This window comes from Emiliania huxleyi (assembly GCF_000372725.1).
Source record: "Emiliania huxleyi CCMP1516 unplaced genomic scaffold EMIHUscaffold_242, whole genome shotgun sequence".
Classification (NCBI taxonomy): domain Eukaryota; phylum Haptophyta; order Isochrysidales; family Noelaerhabdaceae; genus Emiliania; species Emiliania huxleyi.
In genome coordinates, this window is record NW_005200233.1 from 130,765 (window position 1) to 149,809 (window position 19,045).

The window sequence follows — 19,045 nt, forward strand, 5'->3', positions numbered from 1 at the left end:
GGGGGGGGGGGGGGCTCACCCAGTCCGGCGTAGCCTTGCGAAGATCGCGCAGTGCGCAGGTGACCCACTGGATGGCAACTCGTCGGAGCTTCCGGGGTGACATCTTAGGGGTCCCTGGTCGTTTCCGCAGGCGAAAGGACAAGACGCATTTTAAAACGAGTCGCTTCACGCCAGACACTCCTCGACCAACCGACGCCGCCTCGTGTGTTTGTGTGGAGCCCGGTTCCCTAGCCCTCGCCGCGAGAAGGATGTCAGAGCGCTGCTGCATCTCGAGCACGCTCTCGTGCTTCGTTGTGACCCACTCTGTCCCACCCGTGTGTGTGATCCGTGTCTACGGAGCTGTATCTTGTATCTAGGGGATGGACACGAATACACATACACGGGGGGCAAGTCACGGGGCCACGGGGACACGGCACACGCGCGCGGCTGGCGGCGCGGGCGCGCGGGAGCCACCACGACGAGAGAAGTGTGATCGTTCCATCTTCGGAGTTCGGACATCGGAGTAGCACTCCAAGTGCTCCCCTCCAAATGCACTCCGATCAGCCAAAAAGCAAAATATCCCCGCCACTAGTCGAAGTCCACCATCTCCGCGACCCCGCCGGTCCCTCAGCTTTCGCGGGACTCGCGCAGCCGCGCGGACACCGGGACCGGAGGACCGGTCAGCGCGGCGGCGTGGGGCTCGGCGCGCACATGCACATGCACATGTGGAGTGAAGTGTGAGAAACTAGAGTGTAGAGCGCGCGGCACGCGACCGCGGCGCAACGTATACGCGCAGGCGGAGAACAAGTGCACTTGGAGTGCGAGTATAACTATTGAAGTGGCCAAGTGCTGTGGCCTCTCGCCGCTGCTGGCTCGCCCTTCTCTGTCGCGCCCGCGCCGACCCGCACGCACTAAGCGCCTCAGCCTTCACGCGCCAGCGCCGCCGCCGCGCCTCACGGAGCCCGCGCGGCTACCGATGAGTGCCTCCCTCCCTCCGCTGATTCCCCCACACCAGCTCGCGCACGGCCTGCGCTCACCGCGACTCGCTCACAGCTCGCCCTCCTTGTCGCCCTTGTTGCTGCGGTACCGCTGCCTAGGACAGGTCTAGGACAGGTCTGGGACAGGTCTAGGACAGGTCTAGGAAGGTAGTTGCTGCCTCTCGCTCCGGCTGAGTCCGCCCACCGTCACCTTGCGCATCACGATGGGGACCACCTACGGGAGGCTCCGAGGAGGCTCCGAGAAGGCTCCACCGCCGCCTCGCGCTTCACGAGGGGCGCCGCCGGGTTGTCGTTGCTCGTGCGCACGCGAGAGATGGCGAGGACGACCTCCCGGCCCGCAGTCACCCGCCCAAAGACCGGGTGCCGGGAGGAGCCGCCGGAGAACCAGTCGAGGTTCGAGTTGTGGGCCACATTGATGAAGAACTGCGAGCCGCCGGAGTCTGGCGCGCCCGTGTTTGCCATCGACAGGCTGTACGGCACGTTGGAGTCGCGAGAGATGTTCTCGTCCTTGATGTTGCCGCCGTTCGAGCGCGTCTCCGTCGCGCCGGTCGCGAGGTTGACAAAGGTCCCGTCGGGCGGCCCGCCCGTCCCCGCGCGCGTCGAGCTCGGGTCCTTGCTGTGCGGGCAGCCAAACTGGTTCATGAAGCCGTCTATCACGCGGTGGAAGTGGAGGCCGTTGTAGAAGCCCGACTTTGCGAGGTCCACAAAGTTTGACGCCTGCACAGCCCACTCCCGAAGGCGTGTCTGCAAAATGTGTCAGTGTGTCAAGAGTCAAGAGTCGGGCCAGGCGTGTCAAGCGAATAGGCGCGCACTGTTCGTGGCACGCGGTCGAGGTAGAGCTCCGCTGAGAAGGAGCCCATGGAGGTGTCAAACGTGACAGTCGGGTTCGCCGCGGCAACGGATGCGGCTGCGGCCAGGAGGAAGGCTGAGAGCATCGCGCTGCTATCGCGCCGCCGCCGTTCGAGCCCGGCGGTGGAGTGGTAGTGCTCCCGCCCTGCAGCGCCCCGGACCCCTCCTGAAGCGAAGCCCGCGCCCTGTGTGTGTGTGTGTGGCGCGCGATACACACGTGTGGTTTCCATTCAAGAATACTAATGCGCTCCGCGGCCACCCAACCGATTCTGACTCCGACCCCAGGGCCTAGGCGGCCCGCCATGAAATCTAGCCGTGTGTGCTGGCGTCCGGGTCCCAGCGGGTAGTGTAGGGGTGTCCCCGCACCCCCTACCCCTAGCTGACACGTCCTACGAGCATTGTCCATTGTGCGAGCAACCTGCGGGCGGCGGAGTGAATTTTAAGAGGGCTGTCCCTGTTTTTTCGCGCCCACACACCTCGTGCCTGGCCAAATTGGGCCGTGCCACCCGCGCCGAGTCGCCCTCGACTCCACACTCGCACGGGCGGGCGACCGACGGATACCGCAAGACCGCGCCAGTGTCGACCGCGCCAAAGGCCAAACACGCGGTGGGAGCCTTCGCGTGCCACCGTGCACCTCCGAGCGCCTCAGAAGCGACTCTCCTCCCCCGCCCCATGGTCATGCCGCAGCGTCCGCATCTGAGGGGCCACACGCCCCCTTCGCCGCTCCCGCCGCGTGCCAACTCCGCCAAGCCGGAGCCTCGGCCTCAGCGGTTGCGGATGCGGTGCGTGGTGCCGTCCGCGGCGACGGCGGTCACGTCGCCAGAGTAAAAGTCTTGCAGCCAGGCGAGCCCGCCCGAGAAGCCGACGTACCGCGTGCCCGACGCTTCGCTCCACTCCGCCCCCTCCTTCCAGGCGCCGAAACTGGGCGGCTCTGCGATCCTCTTCCGAGGCAGCGGCTCGTGCCTAGTTATAGAGCAGGTATTGACGAATCGATCAATTAGTGTGCGTCAGGCCTCTTCCGAGGCAGCGGCTCGCGCATCAGCAGCGAGCGGCGCTTGCCGTCGGCAAAGACGACGCCGAGCACGGCGCCGCTCGGGGTGTCGACGAGCCACGTCTCGGGCGACCCCGGCGAGAGCGGCGCCATCGTGTCGAGCTGCAGCGGCATCACCTAAAAAAGAAATCCAGCGGCCCCGGCCTTGCAGTATTCGTTTTCAGGCCCTCGTCTCGAGCGGCGGTGGCAGCACCGGGTCGAGGCTGGCGCGGAAGACGGCGCTCGCACCGCCAGGCACAAGCCCGGTCACCTCCACCAGCACGCCACTGAAGTCCTCCTGCGTGTCGACGCAATGCACGCCGCCGACGGTCACGCCCTTCCCGCCCGCCACAACCTCCACCGGCGTCGTACCGCCGACGGGGAACGCCACCAGCGCCTTTTCGCCGCTCCGCGCCAGCAGCCACTTCCCGTCCGCGCTGAAGCCGCGCACGCTGACGGTCGCCGCGCCGCCCGCAGCCAAGTCGAGCCCTTCGGAGCCGGTCAGGTTGCAGAGGAGCGGGCCGCCCTTACCCTCCTTGCGCAAGAACACGTCCTTGCCGTCGGTGAAGCCCACCAGCCGCCCGCCCGCCCCGCCCCCCTCCGCCACCGGCCCGACCGGCTTTGGCCCAATCCAAACAGGCGCCTCGATCTTCGAGTGGGCCGGCGCCTCCTCCTCCTTGGTGGCCTTTCGGCTGAGCGAGTCGAATTGCTGCAGCTGTGTCACCCGCTTGATCTCTGCGGGTGTCACCGGCTCTGAGAGGGAGGTGTTCCGCGCCAGTGGAGACGTGAAGAGCGAGTCCTTGCGCGGAACCACCGCGGCCGGCGCGGCGATCGCCGGCGACGACACCGCCGCCACCGCCGCCGGCGGCGCTGCGGCCGCCTCCACCGCCGCGCCAGGCTCAACGCCCTGGTGCTTGAGAGCCAAGGCCTTTGTGTCGGTGGGCGTGTACGCGGCGTCCGTCTGGCCGGGCGTCGCCTGTGGCGATGGCCGCAGCGCCGCCCAGAGCCGCTGCGAGGGCGGCGGGCGGCGGTCAGGCGGTGGGCGGGCGTGGCTCATGGAGGAACCGCTGATTAGCGTGGCAGAGGTGTCGCGGCGGCGGCCTGCAGGACGACGACGCCGACGAGCCCGCCGACGACAGGCGTCGAGTGCGCCCACTTTGGCAGGAGCGAAGACTGGTCGCCGGCGACGTAGCTCGCGTGCCGCACGCCGCGTCGGCGAGCGAGTGGCGCGCGAACTCGCCCAAACATGCGAGGTCAGCACCGATTGCGCGAAAGAAGAATTCTTGCTCGCGCCCCTCACAGCACACTGGACAAGGGCGCGGACTGGCGCGGACTGGCACACACACCGGCTCACCACCGGAGCCGCCTAAGCGACTCCGTTAAGAACGGCAATGCACTCCGCACCATGCACAATGCCGCTCTTCCCGCACGCTAGCTCGTTCACCGTCTGCCACGCCACGGCGGTGTGGAGGACGACAGACAAGCGCTGCATCTGCAGCCCGTGCCAGTTCTTGGTGGTCCATGTGACCTCGTCCAGGTGCTGAGCGTGCGAAAGTTTGTTGCTCAGCTGGTTCGCCGCCTCCCTCAGGGTGCTGCGAACCTCCTTTCCAAAGCCTCCGAAAGCCTCAAAATCAAACAAACGGATCGCAATCCTGCTCCCGCGCAAAGCGGTAATCGCCATCCAGCTGCTGGAGCTTTCCCTTGGGGGCAGCCTCCTCCTCCCCCTCCTCCCCCTCCTGCCTCCTCCTCGGCCTGGGGACAGCGGCATTGTGCACGGAGCTAAGTGCATTGCCGTTCTTAACGGAGTCGCTTAGGCGGCTCCGGTGGTGTGCCGGTGATAGTACTAGCACGCGCCAGTTCGCACCTGTGTCGAGCCTGTGTGCTGTGAGAGAGAGTTGTCTTGTTTAAATTCTTTTCTCACCCACTTCTCATGGCCACTCTCAGTCCGGATCCTCTTCCGAGCGAGCCTGGCGAGCTCCTCAAGCTCGGGCTCTCGCTCATCGAGCGCGCCTACGACGAACGCGCGCGAGGCCTCGAGGCGGAGACCGCTCGGCTGCGCGCCTTCAGCGCGGAGAGCGAGGGCCGCGTGACGGCGCTGCAGCAGCGGGTGTCAGAGCTGGAGGCGCAGCTCCGTAGCGGCGCCGCCGAGAACGCCTCGCTCGTCTCCGAGCGCGCCTCGCTCGCCGCCGAGAAGAACTCGCTCGCCGCCGAGAACCGTTCGCTGCAGGAGCGGCTCGACAAGGCGGGCCAATTCAAGCGCGCAATCATGTCGATCGCGGCGACGAACGGAGTGGCGGACGAGGAGCCGCCGCCGCCCAACGGGGCCTCCCACAGCGGCGGCGGCGGCGTTGGTACCGGGTGCAGAGGTGGCAGCTTTGGCGGCGGCGGCCACGCCTGCGGTGGCCTGTACGGTGGCGGCGGCGGCGGCGGCGCGTACGGCGGCGGCGGGTACGGCGGCGGCGGCGGCGAGCGGACGCCTCACGCGTACGCGGGCTGCAGCAGCGGCGCGTCGCCGCCCTCTCCGGGCTACGCATCGTTTGGCGCGGGCTTGGCTCCATCCATGGCCAAGTCACCGCCACGGGCCGCGCCGCCGCCGCCGCCGGAGCCGCCGCCGACACTGGACGGCAAGAGCGCTCTCCCGCGCCGCTCCATCGCACGGACTCTCGGCAGTGAGGAGACGCCACCTGTGAGCAGGCAAGGAGTTTTTCCGTGCGGCGCGGCTGCGGCTGTCGTACGAGCAGTTCTCCGCCTTCCTCGCCTCAATCAAGAGACTGAACGACCACGCGCAGACGAGAGAGGAGACGGTGAGTCAGGCGGGCGCCATCTTTGGCACGGAGCACCGCGACTTGTGGCTCGCCTTCCAGGGATTGCTCAACAGGCATGGGCTGACGTGAGAGCTAGGCCGCGCCGCGTCGGACTCGCTTTGCTTTGCGTTCTCCCCACAAACGGGGCCCCGTCCCCCGGTTTTTGGCACGCACCACGTGCAGAGTTGCACTTGTAGTACGGTGCATGTGGGAAGAAATAGTACGATGTGCAAAACATGCACAAGCGCTCCCCTCTAATGGCCATTGAGACACGATCCTATCCTGTGTCACACTGCACATCGCATCGGCACACGCGAGACACGCACCGCACGGCGAGCAGGGGTAGGTAAGGTAAGGTAAGGTAAACTTCTCCACACACACGAGGTGGTGGGGCAAGGGGGGGCAACCCTCGCGTCTCCACGTCTAACGACAGGAGCCCCACGGCATTCAAAGTGCAAGGCCCGGTGCGCGTGGGTGAGCGGTGTGTGTGTGTGCGAGCAGGGGTACGCACGCACGATCGTAAAGAGGGGCCGAGCGTTTTTGATCTCTATGATCAACAAAGAATCTGTTCTCAGGTTTGGCATCGTCGACACCGTAAGAGAAAACAACAAAGGAGAAAGGTGTGATGAGCGAACTTGGAGCACTTGGAGTGCGGTCATTAACCTCACGCCCAGGACCGCCCCGTTCTTGGAGCACTTGGAGTGCAGTTGGTAGCCTCACATCCAGGGCCGGGCAGCGCACTTGGAGCACTTGGAGTGCAGTCATTAGCCTCACATCCAGGGCCGGGGAGCTCAGAAGCGCACCCAGCGGGCCGGATGATCGGGATCGGGTTGCGGGCAAGAAAGCCCTAGCCCCGGGGGTGCGCGTTCGCAGGGCAAGGGCCTTAAAGTAAACAACGTGCCCGTTTTCACTTTTTTTTTGGCAGACGCGGCCCAAGGTTGGTCCCGTCCCGTCTGTCCGGCCTTGTCTTCCGTCTCTTCAATGGCTCTCTCGCAGTCTGCCGCGGCCTTCCAGGAGCACTGCAGCTGGCTCGCGCAGGTCCGGGCGGCGGGCGAGAGCCCTGGCTCCCTCGACGTCGCGCCCGATGACAGCGACGACGACATGCGGTACCACTCCTCCGCGGCCTTCCTTGACGACTTTTCTTCCGACGAGGAGGATGAGCCAGTCTACCGCTCGCTGTCGTTGGGCATGGCGGACCTGGAGGTGGATCTGGACGAAGAGCCCGTGTACAGGTCCCTCGGCGGCCTCGTGCCGCAGCAGAACGAGGGGGGCGCCGGCTCTGGTGCGGGACGGGCGATCGGGCTAGCCGGTCCCCTACCGCCGCTGGTGCAGCGGCAACACGCGTTCGCTGCGTGGCCGTCGCTTCCGAGAGGAGCCGCCGCTGCGTGAGCCTCGTCAGATGTGTGCCTCGCAGGAGTGTTCAGACGCTTCAGCTGTGGTGGCCGGCTCGCATTCTCAGCTAGATTCTCAGAGACGCGCGCTTTAGACGTTTTGCGGATCGTACGTCACTCTTGCTGCTACTAATGAGTAAGTAAAGCTCACGCGGCGCGGCTCCACAGCCCAAGACGGCGCTGCGACACCACTCGGCCTCGAGCGCGCCTCCTCCCGGGCCCGCTCGAGATCCGGACCCGCGGGAGTCTGACGGGTATTACACGGGACACGGTTCGCGCACGGACAGACACGTCAGTCGATCGGCGCGACCCCGGTCGCACAGTTTCCCCGACACCTTGCCCCGGCGCGGGCCCACCACGTGCTCACACGGCCCAGCACCACCAACACCACAGCGCTCGCTCCCCACCGGCTAGGCCCGCGGCCAGGCGCCCACGGGGGAAGCAAGGAACATGGCCACAAGCCACTGGGGCCGAGCGGGAGGAGGGCGGACAGAGCGGCACTGGAGGCGGGCGGCTGTCAGGGCAGGACACGGCACGGACAGGCGGAGGACCACCCGTCGACGGGCGATCCGCCGCCCCCCCCGTCCAGGTTGTCATCTCCCGGGTCTGTCACCTCGAGGCAGCGGCAGCGCCGGCGGCAGGTTGAAGCTGCAGGGCGGCACGCGGGCGGACCGGCGTCAGAAACGGCGGCGAAGAGAGTGGCGGCGGCGCAAACGGAGCGGGAGGGCCGTCTCGCGCGCGTCTGTGAGGCGCCACTGAGCGGCGCTGCTACAGCGTGCTCTCGGACGGACAGCTCTCGGAAAGGTCCCGGAAGGGGCTGCGGAGGGACATAGAGAGCGGCTGCGATGTTCACCTGAAGCCCCGCAACGGCTCGTCCGCCTCCAGCGGCGCGTCGATCATGGAGGCGTCGTCGGCGGCGCCCTCCCCGACGGCCTCCACCGCCTCGCCCGCCCCTCCGCCTCCACCGCCGCCGCCCTTTGGCGCTCTCCGCAGCGTCTTTGCCTGTTGCCGCACCTGCGACGACGCCAGCGGTGGCGGCGGTTGAGAAAGGCGGCGGGAGAGGCGTACACGCGGGCGGTGGGAAAGACGGCGGCGGCGATAGAGGGCGTGCGCCCGCGAGCCCTCCTCCCGACCGCCGCTCACGCCTGCTTGAGCTCCCGCGCAAGCGCCTTCTTGTCGCGCTTGTGCTGCACCTTGTCCGCCTTGCTCACCTTGAGCTTGGAGCTGCGCAGCGCCGCCGTCTCGGCCTGTGGGCGGGACGCGCGGGGTGGAGCGCTCGTGGTGCCGTGCGGGGTCGCGCCGCGGCCTGCACACCTGCAGCCGCTTTCGCTCGATGTGACGGAGCTGGTGCGCGCTGAGCTTTGGCGCCTCCTCGGCGGCCGCTGCCGACGTGCCGGGCTCCTCCTGGCCCTCGGCGGCGCGACGGGCGGCTGCGAGCGGGTTGAAGCGGGCCTGCTTCCTGGCCTTCTGCGACTTGGGCATGGGCCCGGAGAGCGGAGAGGTGGAGCGGGTCGAGCCAGCGGCGACCGAATTTCTTTTTTTGAGAGCGCCTTCGTTGTTCTCGAGGTTCTCGAGGTGGATATCCTTTGGCCGCGTTGGGTAGCGAGGATTGGTGTTACGCGATCCACGCAGGCGTGTTTTCTGGCGGCCGACCGTCAGTGCACGGAGTTGCCCCTTCTCCGACTGCCCCGGCTAGTTCCCGAGGTCGTCGGGTGTGACCCCTTCGTCCCCCGAGACCTAGCGCGGGTGGGTTGGAGTGGGCTCGCCCCGTTCCTCCCCATCGGGCCGCGTGAGCGGCCTCGCCTCGCAGATTCGTTTTCGCGCCTGGGTCAGGCGCGCGGGGCATCCCCCGGGTCGCTCGACCAGCGATCCGAAGAGTGGCCGCTATGTGAGGGAAAGAGCGGGGCCCTCGACGCCTCAGTCCGGCCCTCCGAGGGGGGAAGGGAAGTGCGGGGTCCCCACGGGCGCCTCAGTTCGGCCCTCCCGAGGGGGGGAGGGGAGCAAGGGGGTGGGGGGATCGGGGCGGTGGGGAGGGGTCTCGGTTTCTTGTGGCTAACACTTGCCTTTCGGGGAGGGGCCTCGGTTACGGCGAGCGCAGTGGCGCGCGCCCTACGTCTTCCCCTCCTCCCTCGAGGCAGCGAGTAGGCAGCGAGAGGGGGTCTCGAGCGCCTATATGAAGGTATGTGAGATGGTGATGGGAATGGGTGGTCGGGCGGGCGGGCGGGCGGGCGGGCGGGCGGGCAAGCAAGCGGGGAGCGGCGGGCGGGCGGGGCGGAGCGGGCGGGCAGGGTTATCGGGGGAATCGTGTCCACAATCAGCGGCAGCGGAGCAGCAGCCGCAGCAGCAGCTGCTGCAGCAGCAAGCAGCAGCCTGCCGCAGATTGTTGCCGTTGTCTGCGCCGCGATCCGCCGCCGCGCCGCCGCGCCGCCGCCGCCTGCGCTCGCCGCCGCCTCGTAGACGACTCCTCTCGCGCTCGGAGAGCCGCGCAGCGGGCCGCGAGGTTGTGGTCAGAGAGCAGCAGGGTTGAGATCCACAAAATCGGCCAAATTTGAGGTTGCTCGAGAGAGCCTGGAAATGGTCCCGCGCCGTTGCCCCGGTGCCGGCGCATCACGTCTCAGCCGCGATGGGCCGGTTCCGCCGCGCAGTCGAGCAGCAGGAGCTCGGAGGCAACTTTGTCGACAAACTGGTCGAGCCAAAAATTGGCGAGGAAGCGGCACCGGCGGCACGCCGGGACGAATCCGGACTGATCACATTGTTCGGCACCGCGACGGCGAGCCGCCGCGAGCCCACAGGAGAGCTGGGCGCCGCGGCACCAGACCGCGCCGCCAGCGAGGCGAGAGCGGCAGCCGACCGGCCGTGACATGGCAGTTAGACGGCGGGATTTTAATCTAATCTTCGTTGTTAATGCCCTTGTTTGTTCCTTCGGCACCTTGAGAGAGAGAGAGAGCGGCGCTGAGCGCCGCTCTGCGAGCGCCTCTGCGCCTGCACTGCCTGTCTCTGTTGCTGTTGGTGGTGGTGGTGCTGCTGCTGCTGGTGCCGATGCTGCTGCTGGCGCGGCGCGGCTGTGCGACTGGGCTCGACGCGCGCGTCGCGAGCGTCTGACGCGGCGGGCGGCGTCGGGCAGGTGCGCTTCTCTCTCGGGTGGTGGTGGTGGTGCTGCTGCTGCTGCTGGTGGTGCAGATGCTGCTGCTGGTGCGGCGCGGCTCTCCGACGCGACTCGATGCGCGCGTCGCGGCTATCTGACGCGGCGGGCGGCGTCGCGGGCGGCAGCGGTGGCGGCTCGCGGGTGGAGGTGGAGGCTGGTGGCTGTGGTGGACTTTGAGTTTATTTCATGGTCGTGTACGGGGACCGGGGGGTCAACCGGGAGGCAGGGGGTTCAACCAGGCGACGGAGGACCGTGGGCCATCGCGGGGACGGGTCCGTCCGGAGGGCGAACCCGGCAGATCCGGATGGTCTTCACGCCGGTGGGTGGCACCGAGGCGTCTTGGACGCTCAGCTCTACCTTAAGCTCCTGAGGGGCGCGTGGTTGTAACCACGTAGTATGACTACAACCCACCACAGACACCCTCCCCCACTCCTCACGTGTGTTCACACCCTCACCCTCTCCTCTCTCCTCTCTCTCTCTCTCTCTCCTCTCTCTCCTCTTGTCTGTGCTGTCTGCCTGACTCAGGCACTCAATCTGCCGATGCGTGATTGTGTGTGGGCTGCTCCGAGGGGGCCCTCTGTGCGATCCGACGGGTAGGGGGGCTGTGCCCGGGCGGTGTCCGGTGTGGAGTCCCCTTCTGATCCCGCCTGGGATGTTGGGTGTGAGGTTGTGGCGGCTTCGATCCCAAGGGGGGGAGCTGATCCCACTCAATAACCAACTCTCAGGGGCAGTAGGTGGGCGAGCTTCAGGCACGCTCATCTCGATCGTCAAGACGTTGCTACGCGCGGTCTTCCGCGGGGGGAGCTGCGTCGACGGGTGCGGGACCGCGGCGCAGCCAGTGCCGTGGCGATGCCTCCGGCTGTTTGCGGCGGGCGGCTTGCTGCTAGCTGCGATGGCGAAAAACTCGTCTCGCCACACGCCAAGGGCTTATGCTCTGGCGAGACGTGAGGCGCATGCGCCCAGGAGGGGAGGGGGCATGTGTAACGACACTGCTAGAGATGCCTTTCGGGGCCCAGAGATAAAACTTCTGTGATGCCATGCGTGACCTAGTAGTGTCCCCAGCTATGGGCGTGTCCACGTTGGAGCCAGGTGTGGTGTGGGCGCGAGAATAGCTCCGCCGTTCATGGAGGCAACCGATGCGAGTCGACTGGTGTGTGTCGTCGTGGTTTCGTATCAAGAATTCTCTCTCTCTCGGCACCTTGGCTGGGGGAGGCGACAGGGGGGGGGGCGCGGCCTTGAGTTATGTGTACGCCAACTCAGGGTGTGTGGCAGCCAGCTGGCTGTGTGTCTTGTGAGCTTGTTTGTGTCTGTGTGTCGCTCGCTCGTTCGTGCGTGTCGTCATCATCTGTCCCGCGTCCACCCATACCGCGTTGGTGTCCAGTCCGAGCCTGGCTGTTCTTCACCTTTCTACATACATACATTGTTAATAGTACAAACCCAATGGTCCCTTGCGAGCGGTCCTTCGTTGCAGTCACACACACGCACACGCCACGCCGCACCGCGCGCCCGCCCACTGCCCCGCCCAGGCGGGAAAGAGAGGAGGAGATGGGACAGCAAAGGAGGAGCACAAACACGTATGGGAGGGTTCAGTTGTGCGCCACGCTGCCCGGCGTCTCTCACTTTCCGGGACAGCCCCGCCCTTATGAGGCAGGAAAGTGATCCGGATCGTGCGCCCGCGTCGGGTCCCTGCAGCCGAGCCTCACCTCCATGACCTTTGCCGAGGCGCCGAAGGCGCGGGCGACGTTCGTGACGTGGGTGTTGAGGGATGTGTGCCCCGTGGCCAGCCAGCCGCCGTAGTTGCACCCATCCCAGTGCGTGCCGTTGAGGTGCTCGAAGAGCGACAGCGTGCGCGGCACTCGCGCGTCGCCGATGTCGCACGGGACGCATCCCGTTAGCCTCGTGCGGTGGTAGATGCACACCGAGTTAGGGCCCACGCCGACGCAGCGCGTGGCGAGGGTGATGGCGCCCTTGGGGTGGTTGAGGTAGCCCTGCGCCTCGTGGAGCCACGCCTTGTCGTTCAGCTCGACGTCCTTGTGGACGACGTCGATGCCGAGCACCGCGCCCGCCCCGAGTTGCTTCGTCGAGCGGAAGTGCGCTCGCGTCGCCGGGTGCACCTTCGGGTCGTTGACGATGGCGTCGAACATGTCTTGCTGCAGGGCGTTGTTGGCGACGTGCTGGAAGTGGCGCCCCGAGACCTGTTCGATCCCCTTGTAGTCGACGGAGCCGTCGTCCGCGACGATCTTGTTGCGGAGGGACCTCCAGTCGTCGGCGTCGCTGTCCGGGCCGTGCTCGAAGCCCGCCGAATTGCTCACAAGCTCTTCGATGAACGCGATTGCCTCCGCGAGCATCGGCACGCCGGACGCGGCCCACTCGTTCGGGGGCGGCACCAATGGGGACACGTCCTCGAGCCGCCGCAGCAGATAGAGGACGTCGAGCACGCGCCCAGTCGAAGCGGCCGGCGCGATGAGTCGTGGGTGCGCCCAGCCGAAGCCGCCATTCCGCTGCGAGAGGTGCATCGCCTCCTCGCACCGCCGCTCCGTCGGGCCGGCGGGGTTGGCGTCGTGCTGCACGTCGCGGATCTCAGAGGGGCTGGTGGCGGTGAGCGTGCGGAAGAGCTGCGCTTGCGTCTCGCCAGCGTACTCGAGCGGCTCGCGCGTGACCGAGGGCTCGCAGCCACGGGCGACGTGGTTGAGCGCGGTTGACGCCTTGAGGGTGAAGCGTCCGAGGAGCTCGGCCGTCTGCCGCCCAAGCGCCGGCGTGAGCTTCTCGAGCACCCTCAGCTTGATCTCGTGCGCCCGCACCTTGTCCATGGCGATGCCGGTGCGCGCTGCCGCTTCGTAGCCCACGCCGACGCCGTTGACTCGGAGCGCGTCGCGCAACACCGTCGGCCACTTGCGCTTTCCCTCGTGCATCTGCGACGGGAAGAGCTTGATGAAGCGCGCTACGTCAAGCTCCGTGTCCTGCCACTTCCGCGACTGCAGGATCTTGAACTTGCGCGCGTTCGCGGAGAGGTTGAGCTCTCGCTCCGAGAGCTTGACGTAGGCGGTGCACCACTCCGCCGCCCGTTCGATGTCGGCGGCCTCGCGGACGACGGTCGGCGCGTGGGCGTCGTCGGCGATGCACTTCGGCACAACCTCCGGGTACCTCTCCTTGAGCGGTTTAAGGACGAGGAAGCAGACGGCGATGCAGAAGCTCAGCATGGAGAAGAGGCCGCCTTGCGTGAAGCCGAGGCGGACGGCGAAGCGGTCCAGGCTGCCGTCGACGACTGTCAGCACCTCGCCGTGGTGGGTCCGCAGGAAGGCGAGGTCGTCGAGCGCTGCCTCTGCCGCCCGGACCACCTCGTCTGCGTCCTTGATGGCGAGCCGCGCCCGCGTCGCGTCGTCGAGCTGCTTGACCCACTCGATCAGCTTCAGGGTCGCTCGCGCCGACGAGTCGAGCAGGCTCGTCGAGTAGGCGTTGGAGTAGTCGAGGGCGATGATGATGGCGCGGCTTTCGAGCGCAGGTGAGTCGCAGTACAGCTGCAGTGCCGTGGCGACGCCCTCGCCGCCGCTGGGCAGGCCGACGGCCATCTGACCGAAGCAGAGGAGCACGGGGCCGATGGTCTTCGCCGCCCAGCTCGCGCGCGCGCGCCACGCCTCCTTGAAGAGGGCCTCGCCCATGCCGATGGGTCGCGTGCCGGCGAGCATCGACGGCGTCCCGTCGTCGAGGCGCTTGAGCAGCTGGGTCGAGAGCACCGTCGCCGCGATGCGCGTGATGCAGTCGGGGATGGCAAAGCGTTCGATCGCCTCGAACAGCACGACGAAGCCGCCCTCGAGCTCCTCGAAGAAGGGCTTGATGTGCTCGGTGCGCAGGCCCGTGCCTGCGGGCTGCTTCTTGTAGCGTGCCGCCGCGAGGCGGGGCCGCCACTTCTCGGTGAGCTTCTTGACTCGCGCCTCGTCCCGGAGGTCCTCCCCGAGGCGGTGCATCGCGATCTCCGGCTGGTTCATCCCGCGCTCCGCCCGCCAGCGGAGCAACGTGGCGCGTTCCGCCGACGACACGTCGGCGCAGAGGAGCAGGCGCAGCTGGGCGTGCGCCAGGTCGCCGGGCGGGACGGACGGGACGTCCATCATCCGCGCCAAACATGGCCTCAACCGACTTCAGCGACGACGACGGCGTCGGCGGCGTGCGGCCTCCGCGGCCTGCTTACTCTCCACGCGACCTCATGCGCAACGCGCTGGTCTTCTCTGCTTCGTTCGCGATCCTGGAGGGCTGCATCTCCGCGACGATCATCATCTCACACGAGGTGGTCGAGCACCACCTCGCCTCGTCTGTCAGCGCCGTGCTCTACCTCTTCTTCGCTCTCGGCACGCTCGTGGCGCCGGCGCTCGTGCGGCGCGCCGGAGTGAAGCGCTCGCTGGTCGCGTCGATGCTGATGTACGCGGTGTACACGGCCGCGTACATGGCGCCGAGCCCAACCGTCCTCTACCCCGCCGGAGCGCTCGGTGGCCTCGCCGGTGCTCTGCGCGGGGCAGCGCGCATGCCGCGGCGCCTTCCGTGAACCTTCTCGGAACCGTCGCGTAGGCGCTCTGCTCTGGACGGCGCAGGGGGCATACTACACGACAAGCGCGGTCGAGTACAGCAAGGCAAAGGGCCGCGCGTCCGTGGGAGGAGGAGGAGGAGGAGGAGGAGGAGGAGGAGGAGGTGGTGGTGGTGGGGGTGGGGTTGGTGGTGGTGGAGGAGGAGGGGGTGGAGGAGGAGGAGGAGGGGCGGGCGGCGGAGGAGGAGGGGAGGGAGGAGGCGCGGAGGCGGAGGCGGCGGCGAGGGCGACAGAGGCGAGGGCGGCGGAGGCGACGGGGGCGCCTCCTCCTCTTCCTCCCGGCTCTCCTTCAGTGGAGGGCGTTGCGGCGGCGGGCGGCGGCCTCTATCCGAGGATTCTGCAGTCAGAGACGCGTCTTCACGGCACTTTCGCGGGCGGCGCGTCGGCGAGTTCCCATGTCTCACATGGGCGTTCGATCCCGCTGCATACTCGTACTCTCGACCCTGCACCCCTGATGCGACACCCCTGATGCCACGACCCCGATCCCACACATTACACGTGGCTGTTCCGCAGCCGGGAGGGGCCCGCCTCCTACCCCTCCTTTTCCAGCTGCCGGGCTGTGGGCACAGGCGGGCGCTGCGTCGGAGAAGGCAGCGGCGGAGGGCGAGCGAGACTCGCTCGACTTGATGGCGGGCCGCCCCGCTCTCTTCTTCCAGCCGTGAACGGCGTCTCTTCACACCGCCGGCTGTGAACAGGCGGGTCTCTTCGCGCTCTTCTTCCAGCTCTCCCTCACCTTTGGTAAGCAGCTGGCCGGTCTCTCCCTCTCCCTCTTCCCGCAGGCATTGCAGCTCCTCGGCTCTTCAGAGTCGCACCACCGGCGGAGAGACGCCGCTCACAGCGCGCCCCCTTCTTTCCCGCAGGCCCCGCAGCTCCTCTTTGGCGCCTACACCGCCCTCGCCCTCGGCTGCACCGTCGCCATGTCCAGCGTGATCGACCTGTCCGCGCGGCCGGGCGAGCGGCAGAGCGACACGGGTCCCGGCCAGCCGCAAGGCAGCGGCGGGGAGGGGAGCCTGTTGGCCACGCTCTGCGACCACCGCTTCGTCCTCCTCACTCCGACGAACGTCGCGTTCGGGCTTATGACGGCCCTGTTCCCGGCGGTGGTCGCCTCCCTTGTACCCCCTTGTACCCCCGTGTACCCCCTTGTACCCCTTGTACCCCCTATTCCATGACGGCCCTCTTCCCGGCGGTGGTCGCCCCCTTGTACCCCCTTGTACCCCCTTGTACCCCCTTGTGCCCCCTATTCCATGACGGCTCTCTTCCCGGTGGTCGCCCCTTGTACCCCCTTGTACCCCCTTGTACCCCTTGTACCCCCTTGTACCCCCTTGTATCTCCTATTCCATGACGGCTCTCTTCCCGGCGGTGGTCGCCTCCCTTGTACCCCGCGCACAGCCCGAACCCGCGTTACCCCCTCATGCCCCGTATACCCCCTTTATTCCCCTCATCAGATCCCCTTTGTGCCCCGATTAGGTGGTCGCCTCCCTCGCGCCCAGCCCGAACCCGCCCGGCCAGGCCAACCCGTGGGTCGGATGGCCCTTTTGCCTAGAAGCGGAACATCTCCCCGTATCTCCCCGTATCTCCCCCGTATCTCCCCGTATCTCCCCGTGGGCTGGATGGCCCTTTTGCCCAGACGCGGAGTACGCAACTCTTGTACTCCAACGAGCGCTCGAGAGGACACGCTCTCCGCTGTAGTCGTAGTCCGTTGCCTTCACGCGGTGCTCTGAATACGCTGCACAAGACCGTCCTCCCCGCCCTCCTGTCGGGCGGGGGGGTCCTTTGCTCTCACCGGTGCCCGCAGGCCCGCCGTGAACGGCGTCTCTTCACGGCTGCACCTGCGCGCAGGTACTTCGCTCTCTCCGGCCTGTTCGCCGGCTGCGTGGCCGTCGCAGTCACCTACATGGCGCGCGCCCACCCCTCTGGTCGCGCCCTCGCCCTCGCCGCCGGGGCTGTCGCGTTCGCAGCGGCTGCGGCGATGGCGGGCTCGGCGACTCTAGACGCGGAATATCTCCCCGTATCTCCCCCCGTATCTCCCCATATCTCGTGAGCAGGAGCAGCGGGCCCTAGACGCGGAATATCTCCCCGTATCTCCCCCCGTATCTCCCCATATCTCGTGAGCAGGAGCAGCGGGCCCTAGACGCGGAGTATCTCCCCGTATCTCCCCCCGTATCTCCCCATATCTCGTGAGCAGGAGCAGCGGGCCCTAGAAGCGGAATACGCCATTCTTGTAGTCCAAGCAGCACTCGAGAGGATACGCACTCCGCTGCACTCGACTGTCTTCCAGCGGTACTCACTGCACTCGTGCCCCCTCGTCTTCACGCGGTGCTCTGAAGGCTCTGCGCAATGCCGTGGTCCCGCCCCTCATGTTTGCGTATTCCGCACGCAGGCTCTGCCTGCGCCGCGCTGCCTCCTCCTCCGCTGCCGCCGACACCGCCACCCGCTGCGAGCGACGGCGGCGAACGCGGCCTCCCGCCTTCGCCACCTTTGCCGCTGGCGGCGGAGCCACCGCTGGCGCCGTCGGCGCTGCCGCTTTCGTGCACTTCGCCCGGCGGTGGCGCGTGGGTGGGCATTTTTCTCTTGTACGGCGTCGGTGTCGCTGTGTGGCAAACCTCCGTGATGGCGCTCGAGATGCAGCCGAGATCTCGCCGAGATGCAGCCGAGATCTCGCCGAGAGAGCCGAGATGTCGCCAGAGGCAGCCGAGAGGCAGCTGAGAGGCAGCCGAGAGGCTAGCCGAGAGGCTAGCCGAGGCCCTTCTCGGAACCGTCTCGGAACCGTCTCGGAACCGTCTCGGAATCGTCTCGGAACCATCTCGGAACCGTCTCGGAACCTTCCCGGAGCAGGCGCTAGTTGGCGAGATGGCGACACCGCGCCACGCGCCGCGCGCTTCCCGCCGCACCTCGCCCGCGCTCTCCCTCCCGGGAGGCACGCGCGGCACGCGCGGCGGGCGTGGGCGCAGCATGGTTGGGGCGGCGAGGGCGGCGCCCGCGCCTGCAGTTTCGAGGGGCGAGCCGGATGCGGGCGCGGGTGCGGTTGGACCATTCGCACACCTCAAGCTCACTTCGGCGCTGTCGTCGTTTGTCGGCTTCTCGGTGCTACCACAGGTGAAGGGGGGGGGGGGGGGTTCGGAGGGGGGCTATCAGAGGAGAGAGATTAGATGCTGCCGGGGCAGGCCCGCCACTCCGTCTCTGTCGGTGCTGCAGGTGAGCGCGCGCACCGCTTGCGCCATCTGCGTCGCCGTCGTCGCCGTCGGCGGCGCGTGCCTCGCCGCCCTGCTGTACGGCGGTGGCGCCGTCGCGCGGCATCGCGACTCGGAGCCGTTGGTGAGCAGCGCGGCCAGGCGGAGCCACTCCGCTGCTGCTGCAGTTGACGTCAACGCGCAGCAGTCTGCTTCGGCCTGACTACACGTGCCACGTCTAGTGGCCGCGCGGCCGCCACCGTTTGGCAGAGGTATCGATGGTACTGAGGGATTTCAGAGTGCGGAAGTCAAATAAATAAATAAATAAACAAAGAGTTGGACAAATACCAAATTCCAAATCGCAAACATAGAAACCTAAACACAGACGGCGACGTGGCATACGAGCTCGTCGGAGAAGGAGGCGGGCACAAGTTCCAAGGTTTGCACGCGAGACGCAGCACCAAATAAATACGGACTGTGAGGTGGGTACGAAGACGGCGTCTTTGAATGCGTCTGGGGGGGCGACCCCCCCATCTTTGTTTACCGAATGCGTCTCTGGATTAGAATGCGTCTAGTAGGCGTCCTACTTAGACGCTCGCTGTCCTCGGTATGCTCGAGCATCCTAAGATGCGCGAATCCATATTAGTTGCTCCGCGCAATGCCGCGAGAGCAATTCGGGATCATCCCGAATTGCTCGCGGCATCTCCGATTGGCGTTGCTGTCTCAAAAGACGCGCCGTGCATACCTTGAACAGCGCGTGTCTCAGAAGACGCGCGCATATTTTGAACAGCGCGTGTACCAAGCAACTTTTAGATCGCGCACATAGAAAAGAAAACACGCACGTAAAAAAGAAAACGAAAGTCTCGCTGTGTGGCGAGCGCTGCGCGGCGGGCCGTGCCCCTGCCTGGCTGTGCGCCGCGGCCGCTGCACTACTACTCGCACACCCGCGGCCCGCCCACCCGAGCACTCGTGGGTGGGCGCCTTGCCCCCCGCCGGCTGGGGGCCCGCGGCTGCGGCGCGGCGGCGCCTGACAGGCACCTAAGCGCGCGCCAGGAAAGTCGAGTATCTCGCACTAATGAGCGCGGGAGTCCACTGCGGGAGGA

At 67.1% G+C, this 19,045-nt stretch overlaps 7 protein-coding genes across 7 annotated transcripts; 4 read left to right on the top strand and 3 right to left on the bottom strand.

Annotated features, from left to right (window-relative positions):
* Positions 1-1,026: 1,026 nt before the first annotated feature.
* Positions 1,027-1,912, bottom strand: EMIHUDRAFT_236929 (peptidyl-prolyl cis-trans isomerase; the record flags this gene model as incomplete). The annotated part of the gene is made up of 3 exons (XM_005778595.1): positions 1,027-1,072; positions 1,192-1,694; positions 1,790-1,912. 3 exons carry the CDS (start codon positions 1,910-1,912, stop codon positions 1,027-1,029), a joined length of 672 nt encoding a protein of 223 aa, XP_005778652.1.
* Positions 1,913-2,267: 355 nt separating this feature from the next.
* EMIHUDRAFT_443453 (hypothetical protein) lies at positions 2,268-4,109 on the bottom strand. Its single transcript, XM_005778596.1, has 4 exons — positions 3,958-4,109; positions 3,071-3,865; positions 2,840-2,994; positions 2,268-2,765 (listed from the first exon to the last, which is right to left on the bottom strand). Exons 1-4 carry the CDS (start codon positions 4,102-4,104, stop codon positions 2,591-2,593), a joined length of 1,272 nt encoding a protein of 423 aa, XP_005778653.1. The 5' UTR covers positions 4,105-4,109; the 3' UTR covers positions 2,268-2,590.
* Positions 4,110-4,786: 677 nt separating this feature from the next.
* On the top strand, positions 4,787-5,750 carry EMIHUDRAFT_236932 (hypothetical protein; the record flags this gene model as incomplete). The annotated part of the gene is made up of 3 exons (XM_005778597.1): positions 4,787-5,146; positions 5,356-5,424; positions 5,556-5,750. 3 exons carry the CDS (start codon positions 4,787-4,789, stop codon positions 5,748-5,750), a joined length of 624 nt encoding a protein of 207 aa, XP_005778654.1.
* Positions 5,751-6,603: 853 nt separating this feature from the next.
* EMIHUDRAFT_443454 (hypothetical protein) lies at positions 6,604-7,203 on the top strand. The gene has a single exon (XM_005778598.1). It carries the CDS (start codon positions 6,642-6,644, stop codon positions 7,047-7,049), a length of 408 nt encoding a protein of 135 aa, XP_005778655.1. The 5' UTR covers positions 6,604-6,641; the 3' UTR covers positions 7,050-7,203.
* A 697-nt stretch (positions 7,204-7,900) lies between these two features.
* Positions 7,901-8,533, bottom strand: EMIHUDRAFT_115152 (hypothetical protein; the record flags this gene model as incomplete). Its single annotated transcript, XM_005778599.1, has 3 exons — positions 7,901-8,065; positions 8,245-8,298; positions 8,366-8,533. 3 exons carry the CDS (start codon positions 8,531-8,533, stop codon positions 7,901-7,903), a joined length of 387 nt encoding a protein of 128 aa, XP_005778656.1.
* Positions 8,534-14,397: 5,864 nt separating this feature from the next.
* EMIHUDRAFT_236936 (hypothetical protein) lies at positions 14,398-16,973 on the top strand (the record flags this gene model as incomplete). The annotated part of the gene is made up of 4 exons (XM_005778600.1): positions 14,398-14,689; positions 14,757-14,803; positions 15,468-15,859; positions 16,958-16,973. The coding sequence occupies 4 exons, from the start codon at positions 14,398-14,400 to the stop codon at positions 16,971-16,973; spliced, it is 747 nt and encodes a 248-aa protein (XP_005778657.1).
* A 312-nt stretch (positions 16,974-17,285) lies between these two features.
* Positions 17,286-18,191, top strand: EMIHUDRAFT_424312 (hypothetical protein). Its single transcript, XM_005778601.1, has 2 exons — positions 17,286-17,868; positions 17,968-18,191. Exons 1-2 carry the CDS (start codon positions 17,448-17,450, stop codon positions 18,132-18,134), a joined length of 588 nt encoding a protein of 195 aa, XP_005778658.1. The 5' UTR covers positions 17,286-17,447; the 3' UTR covers positions 18,135-18,191.
* The last annotated feature ends 854 nt before the right edge of the window (positions 18,192-19,045 follow it).